This window comes from Anarrhichthys ocellatus, unplaced genomic scaffold (genome assembly GCF_004355925.1).
Source record: "Anarrhichthys ocellatus isolate YVR2014 unplaced genomic scaffold, GSC_Weel_1.0 scaffold1491, whole genome shotgun sequence".
NCBI lineage: Eukaryota > Metazoa > Chordata > Actinopteri > Perciformes > Anarhichadidae > Anarrhichthys > Anarrhichthys ocellatus.
The window spans coordinates 1-8,341 of NW_022281465.1; the positions used below are offsets into that span (position 1 = coordinate 1).

Consider the following 8,341-nt stretch of genomic DNA (forward strand, 5'->3'; position numbering starts at 1 on the left):
TATGTGTATATGTATATGTATGTGTATATATGTGTATATGTATATGTATGTGTATATATGTGTATATGTATATGTGTATATGTATGTGTATATGTGTATATGTATATGTATGTGTATATGTGTATATGTGTATATGTATATGTATGTGTATATGTGTATATGTATATGTATATGTGTATATATGTGTATATATATGTATATGTGTGTGTATGTATGTGTGTATATATATGTATATGTGTGTATGTATGTGTGTGTATGTGTGTATATATGTGTGTATGTGTGTATATATATGTGTATGTGTGTGTATGTGTGTATATATGTATATGTGTGTGTATGTATATGTATATATGTATGTGTATATATATATGTGTATGTATGTGTATGTATATGTGTATATGTGTGTATATGTGTATATGTATATATGTGTGTATATATGTGTATATATATATATATATATGGCACTAAATGGCGCAAGTTAGATATTATTGTAATGTTCCGGACCTTTGCCCGAGGAGATTTACTCAATCTGGACCTTTTGGAATTTTAATTGAATACCCCTGATCTAGGAGGTCCGGCTCGGTGTTGACGAAGACAGCCAACTGATGATTTAGGAGATCTAGCAGGCCGTCGTCAGGCATGGCCAACTGAGGTTCTAGATGATCTGGCAGGGTGTCGGTGTAGATGGTCGCCTAGGTTTCAAGCTGGATGTTGGCAAGCACGTCCAGCTAGGGTTCTGTGGCACTGGTCAGCTAAGAAAGCCTTCCACCAGTATATTGCAAACTAAGAATCCTGCTTCCAGGATGTAGAGAAAGCAATACCCTCCTCCCTGCTTCTTCCCCCTTATTGGGATATAAATTTAAAGCACTCTGTCATTATGTGGTTTCCTGTCACTTCAACGCAGCTTTCCCTACGCACAAAAATAATACTGAATTAGGGCTGTGAGGGCAAACAGGCCAGATGGTTGTTTCCCCAGAGCTGCAATAAAATCTCTTTAGCTGCTGAGGATGAACCTGTCTGCACTGGTTCTATTATTATATAGAGTTAAAGTGATTAACTCTGAATAGGTGAAAACCACCATTTTCTTCAATCTTGAGGTTTATCAGCTGTAATGCATCAGGTAGCCGGAGATAAAAAAATAAATAAAAAAGATTATCCACAGCCATGCAGACATGCGTCCAAAGGAAGCTTAGACATACTGATTCGCATCATGTTCAAGGTGTGTTTATTGTTATTCTACAACACAGGTTGCACAAGGAAATGCAAGTTGTATTCCCTTGCTACACAAGAAAATATATTAGAACAGAACTATTTTTATGATGGAGTATGGAGGATGACTTGAGGTGTCAAACTACATTAAACTGTGTCAACCCTACAAATATAGGAATGAAACACGCACACAAATGCAGGAAATATATCAATTTATGCAGAAAAAAAAGCAGTGGCATCAATTATTACAATATTTTAGAGCTCCCCCTATATCACTCGAATGAGACTTTGTGGGGTGCTCATGTCTCTTTCAGGGGAGCTAAACTCCCCATTGCTGCCTGGTACTACTAACCATACTGTACCTACTACTTTTAAAATGACAGCATTATTTAGATGGAGCAATTGACAAGGGCAGTCTAGGCCGTTCAATTGTCACTCCGAGCACCAATGTGCACTTTGGTTTCGTTTTGACTGCTGTGAAAGTAGAGTACCTAGGTACGCAGCATTCTTTATTTCTTGACACAATTGCGTTATTATTGTATTATGTCTAGCTATCAAAACATAAATCTGTTGAGGGAACACATGCAGAATAAGATACTGTGAATCAAGCAATTGAACAAATATACCATTCCAAAGAACTCATAGTATGGGCCCACAATCTAGAGATCACAGGTGTGCCCATCTCTCCTCTTTCAGTAGTTTGCTGCTCCATATTCCATGTGACACAGTTAGCTGTCAGGTTTTGGCTGTTCACACACCGTGCAAGGCGAGGCAAGCCACAGTGGGGTGGCAGCGAGTGGTGGTGGTGGTGAGAGGAAATACTTAGGCCATGCAACAGTCCTTTATAGAAAGTAATAACCCCACTCACAGATGTTTGCATGACACTGCCAAGCTCAGGGAAATGTCACATTTTACAGTCTGTGTGTGTGTGTGTGTAACAAATAAACTTAAAGTACTTCCAGATCATGCTCAAAATTATGTTATGTGCTATTTGGGCTTTATTTTTGTAGTTCTGGCCATCAGTTCTGTCAAATATGATAATATTGTATACCCACAAGTGTTACTGCTTGGATATCAGAACAAGGTGACATCACCAAAAATCTGTCCAAAAAGATGGTATAGTGGCGTCTTGGTCGGAGGATATGCTGTGGCTTAGAAATCTCTGAAGCGCGTTAAACACCACCAATTTATAAATTCCTAAATCAATTATCATGGAGAGTAAGGCTATCATAACTGATATAACTGATAGCCAGAGCTACGAAAATGAAACCCAACTTGTAATAAGCTGTTTAATTCTGCTAACCAATGATGACTTGTACTGGACTCTTTGGACACACCCACTTTAAGCCACAATGATTTAGCTGTTGGTCAGAAACTGTGGTGGTCAGAATAACTCTATAAATATAAACTGCGTAATGACTGCAAATATCAAGTGCCATTAAAATAAGTTGTTACCTCATAAACATGTATTAGGTCTGGGCAGTGTTGCATGAATGACATTATGGCTTTACCATTCATAAAACATTTGCCTTATTTTAGCAAAGGGACTTTTTTATGCCTCTGCGCCCGTCTGTCCGTCAATCCGGTTCATTCTCGTCAACAATGTATCTTGGAGTGATTGGAATTTGGTTGTCAAAGGTCACTGTGACCTCACAAGACACGTGTTTTGCCATAACTCAAGAATTATTACGTCAATTTCACACAAATGTCTAATAGGATCAAATTATGTAGGGATGACATTTTGGACAGACATGGATGTAAACTGAAACATGAATGGCTGGCAGAGGCATACAACCACTATGCGGTAAATTGTGTTCACACATGTCACACTGAAACTTGATCAAACTGTAAACATCACTTCCTGGCTTTATCAACCAAAGTTGAATTATTAAAGATCACTCAATACTGCCATTGGACTGTATATCAATATAATATTGACCAATTATGATATGCCACTCTCACCCTGTGTTTACCTAAAGTGTTCAGCCCTAGAGCACTGTCTAGCAGTCGGACTACAAATCACACCCCTCACTGCTTCCACAGTGTGTCTTAAGACATTGCAGTCAGTTGTAACACAAGCAGCTTGTTCGTTATTCTTAAAAAATGTTTTGAAATTAAGTTATATAAAATAACTTATTTATTAATTTACTGCATTTAGTACATTATTTATCTACTGTTTAGCAACTGAAATGCTGGGCAAAAATTGCTTGACCTTTTGCATTCTGCTTATGTGATGTCGTTGTTTCATTGTTTGGGTTTTTTCAGATATAGATGAGTGCCAGGATCAGCGGGTCTGTACCAGAGGCCACTGCCAGAACACTGAAGGCTCCTTTATCTGTCAGTGTGGGCTAGGCTTCAGAGTGTCTCCAGCTGGAGACCATTGTGATGGTATGATATACAGTACTAGCACTACTGTACACACATTATCAGGACCATGCAATATTAGTAAGAATGACAAATTGTAATTATTGAGTAATTTTTCAAAAAAAGAGTTACACCGTGCTTTGTAAAATCAGGCTTTCACACCTGTAGTTGGTGTGTTACCATTGTTGAAATATGATCTTGAATAAATATAGGCTACAGGTTCTACCCATCATACATTTCCATAATTTGGTGCTACCAGTAACTATTTAAGATTCAATTTGTAATTGTACTTTCTGATTATGTTAGTAATGACAACCATCCCTTAAAGAATTTCATTCTCTAAATATCTGTTTCAACAATCTTTTCAAAATGCTTATAAGACTGATGTGTGTTTATTCCAGATGTGGATGAGTGTTTAGAAGAATCCAGGCCCTGTGAGGCTGTAGGGGAGTGTGTTAACAACATGGGCTCCTACACCTGTACCTGCCCCCAGGGATACCGACAGATCAACGGCACCAGCTGCAGAGGTGAGTGCCGGAGCAGGGCTATATCTTCTGACCACCAGTTTCCGATCCCGGATTTAGATGTTACACACACACCTCTAAGTGGATTTCTGTCTCTCTCCTCCCAGATGTTGATGAATGTATGGATGAACCAGAGCTTTGTTCGCCCCACGGAGAGTGTCTCAACACAGAGGGGTCCTATCTCTGTGTGTGTGAGAGTGGATTCACTGCCAGCCTTGACACGCCCTCCTGTGATGGTAAGATGCACTACAAAGAAGAGAAACACACACGGACATACACACACACACACACACACATGTGATGGGGTTTCATTCATTAGAACTTGCTTTTGAAACATATTAATGTGATGCAGTTTTTAACAAACAGGAGATAATTGTGCATTTGTTGGGGACTATTTTCAATGGTGTATTCATCCACATTTGGTGTTCTATTATATGTGGCAACAGGACGGTGTATGAGGGATTGAGTTCAAATAAACTGCAATGTGTGTGTTCATGGTGATGAAGGAACATGCCACCCACTTCAATAGTGAGGCTCATTGATGTGTTTTAGCCATGCTTCTGGCATGGCTCTATGGATTGCAATGTCAGACAAGTATTGGATGGAATACCATGTTACAGGCATTCATGGTGTCCAGAGGATGAATCCTACTGACTTTAGTGATCCCCTTACTAATCCTCTAGTGCCACCATGAGGTTGACTTTTAAAGTTTTGAGTGAAATGTCTAAACAACTGTTGGATGGATTTAATTGCACACATTCATGGTCTCCACAGGATGAATCATAATGCCTTTAGCGATAGTCTGACTTTTTTTGCACTCCCATCATCAGGTCAAAATTTCTATTTGTCAGATATTTAATTTGTGAGCCAATAGATGCAACAAAAAAAAAGACAGACATCAGCCTTAGCTGCAGTTTGTGTTTAGTGCTAAATGTTACCATGCTAACACCATAAACAAAGATGGTGAACATGATAAACATGAACTTGCTAAACATCAGTCATCGTGAGCATGTTTGTATGTTGTGTTATAATTAAGCTCAAAGCACTGTACAGTACAGGCCCACAGAGCTGCTATAGCATGGCTGAACCCTTAGCATTTGGACAACAATGACAATACTTAAGATAATAATCAGTAGAATACATTCACTTTTGGTTTTGGTCTTTTCAAGGGGTTTGTCATCATAAGAAAAATGTATAAAATTGACAGTCTCAACCCTTCAAAACTTTGTTGGTTTAGAAGTCTGAGAGTAACCACTCACTTGCTTGTTACATACCAGCCTTCTTTGAAATTCAGTCGAGTCCTCACCCAGGATGATGTCAGTGTAAAGCTGGCAGTATGCTTCCCCTGAATGCTTGTTCTCTCGATGAATGCTGGCTTTTCACTTCACCTTCCAGTGTGTTGGACAGCTATAGACCTTTCTGACATCGTCAGACAACATGTCATAAGACAAGTTGAGACATTGAATTCAGCATTGTAACATTCAAATGACTCTGTATGGTTTGTCCCTTTTGACTTGTAGTATAGTATGAATATATTGGTTGTAGGAGGACTTCCCTACTACCTTGTTATTACCTAGAGTCATACTGCGAAGTTAAATATGAGAGTCATTTATATGTTCTCTGTACAAAGAGGACTTAATTGCCTGATTTATCTCAGGTTGAAGGACTGAGCTGGTGCTGTGATAAATGTTTCAACATGATCCTTTATTAAACACACCAGTACTTTTACATTGTATTATAGATACGTGCTGCTTCAATATCAACACTGAAGAAAATGTTTGCAAATGAAAAGCAGTATTCAAGTATTCATTTACATAGCTTTCCTTGTTCAAAATATACACCCACATAGTAGAAGGTTCATTCTATTCTTTTCTAACCTTTGTCATTATCTGCATCCTTGTGTCCATCCCTCCATTGCTTCCCTCAATATCACACTTTGTCACCGCCTCTTAAACAAGAGAGAAATATCTGAAAAAAGTCTTTGAGTTCTTTCACATTCATGCCGCCCCTATTTTCTCCAACATGGCAGAAGTCTTGGCCCCTGTGCCAGAGCTGTTTTAATGTAATTTCCTGCCAAAGAAAAAACAGAGTGAAAAGAAAAGAAATGAGAGGAGAAGAAACAGACGGGAGCCTTTGAGCTAGCTGTCTAGACAAGGAGGGGTATGTGTTGCTCTCTGCCTGATTTATGTGGGGGGGGAAGAGAGTGTGTGTGTGTGTGTGTGTGTGTGTGTGTGTTAATGAAATAGTTAGTTCATGTCTCATTTACAACTTTTTACAGCAGCTGCTTCAATCCAGAAGCATTTTGTTTAATCCACTGCATTGAATTTTCACATTTCATGTCACTGCCCTGATTTGTCTGGAAAACACAGGAGACGTGTGTATTCCTGAGCGTGAGTCTCAATCTGCAAACATTAGCATTTATTTCTGAAGCAGATGTTCATACATCAAAGTTCAATTTAAGTGTCTTACAATGAAAACATCTAGAATAAAATAAGATGTTAGAGAGACAGATAATTGAGAGGCTGTTTTCCTTTCCTGTTCAAAAGGAAAGGATGGAACAAATTAAGAGGGAAACTAAAAATCAAATCAAGGAAAAAGCATTTGCTATGTCTTGGCTTTGTTTGTTTGTTCTACAGATATTGATGAGTGTGGACTCAATGAGACACTGTGTGGCCCTCGTGGCTTCTGTGAGAACAGACTGGGTTCCTTCCAATGCCTCTGTGAGCAGGGCTACCAGGAGTCCCAGGATAGCCAAGACTGTGTGGGTAAGTGTTGAACATTTGGTATGAGGATATTAAGCTGGACCTATTGTAGTTTATTGTATTATATGGTATTTGCATGTGAATACAATCAGAACCCCACATAAACTTTGAATCGCATGCTTACAGTCAAGTTCTAGCTTAGTGTATTAGTTTGCAAACAAGCAGCAACATTCTACAGTACATCTCAGAAAATAAAACACGAATTTTCCAGCCTTGCATTTCTCACTACATTCATTCACTACTTGATTTGTCAAATACGATGTCTACATTTCCTGTCTATAACAAAGCCGTGTCCTTCTCTGATTTATGGATGTTGGGATAACTTGCACTAATGAAGCAGCATGCTGGTACTGATACCTTAAAACCATTTCAGACATTTTGGTGAGGCTTTGACCACCAAAATGGTGGTGGGCCTTGCACTGCCATGAGGGTTGAGCTTAGATTAAGCGGGGACACTAAGCTCCTCTGCTGCTGCCTCACGGGATGGAGCTGGGGAGACTTTGGTGGGATCATTATGACCTGCAAGGAGAGGGTCACGCAACAGACGTTGGTTAGACATTTTTTGGTAGCCTGGCTAGTTACCCTATTAAAAGGTTCACTCCAAGATGGCGGCGCATGCAGTTTACCTAAATTCCACCAGCATGTCTGCACCCCCACTGACAGCCTGTGCATTAAGTTGCCCTTGTGTGCAGGATTGTTTTCAGCTTGTGTCTCCAAAAAATCTCCAATAACTCAAGAACGTTGCAAAAACCAAAAGTACACCAATCACTGGCCTTAAAATGATTTGTATTGTATAACATATTGAAAAATGCATCTCAAGCACGTTCTTTTTTTTAATTATTAATGATTTTTTAGAACACTTTATTTTACAATGAGATGGAATGTTTTGCAACTTTGTCTTTGAGAAATAGAGCCATGTTGTGTTACAAAAGGTACATTGATATTCAAAAATTTCAATATTTTGCGATTGAATTGTTGAAATTGTATTCATCCACCACGTGATTAGACACTCTTTCTGATGAAAATGTAAACTTAATAAATATTAATAAAAAATATGAATAGAAATTCCTGTGCCAATTTCATGTCAACTTTTACAGAGGAGCAACAGAAAGCATCCTGACTGGAAACATTACAAACTGTCATGGGAAGTGCACGGTCCAGTGAGCCTGCCAGTGAGCTATTTCCTTTTATGAATTCCTAAATCAACCCGTAAATGTGTCCAGCTGGTTCAGCCTCACATCCTGCCCTCTACACGCCCACATTCAACCTTCAATTACGATTTTGCTTGGTGATATATGCACAGTATTAGAAGATAATTGCTCTGTTCTGCATTTCTTTAATGCTAATTGACATTATCTTACAGCTCATGATAATTTCATCAGCTGACCACGAGTGTCGGTAGTTTTGGTCTCTCCTCTGTGCTCCGAGTTGCAGACAGCGCTGATAAAATATTAAGCAAAATTTGATTGGAGGTTTTAGTTGGTT

At 38.9% G+C, this 8,341-nt stretch overlaps 1 protein-coding gene across 1 annotated transcript; it reads left to right on the forward strand.

The window, feature by feature from the left end:
• Nucleotides 1-506: 506 nt before the first annotated feature.
• On the forward strand, nucleotides 507-7,350 carry LOC116377644 (latent-transforming growth factor beta-binding protein 1-like). Its single transcript, XM_031839319.1, has 4 exons — nucleotides 507-3,594; nucleotides 3,972-4,097; nucleotides 4,202-4,330; nucleotides 6,731-7,350. The coding sequence occupies exons 2-4, from the start codon at nucleotides 4,034-4,036 to the stop codon at nucleotides 6,868-6,870; spliced, it is 333 nt and encodes a 110-aa protein (XP_031695179.1). The 5' UTR covers nucleotides 507-3,594; nucleotides 3,972-4,033; the 3' UTR covers nucleotides 6,871-7,350.
• Nucleotides 7,351-8,341: the final 991 nt, after the last annotated feature.

Excerpts from the sequence above, each read along its gene's own strand:
- LOC116377644 (XM_031839319.1), top strand. The coding sequence starts at position 4,034 with ATGGGCTCCTACACCTGTACCTGCCCCCAGGGATACCGACAGATCAAC. Across the intron at positions 4,098-4,201 it reads CAACGGCACCAGCTGCAGAG|ATGTTGATGAATGTATGGAT; the intron begins GTGAGTGCCGGA and ends CTCTCCTCCCAG. Across the intron at positions 4,331-6,730 it reads TGACACGCCCTCCTGTGATG|ATATTGATGAGTGTGGACTC; the intron begins GTAAGATGCACT and ends TTTGTTCTACAG.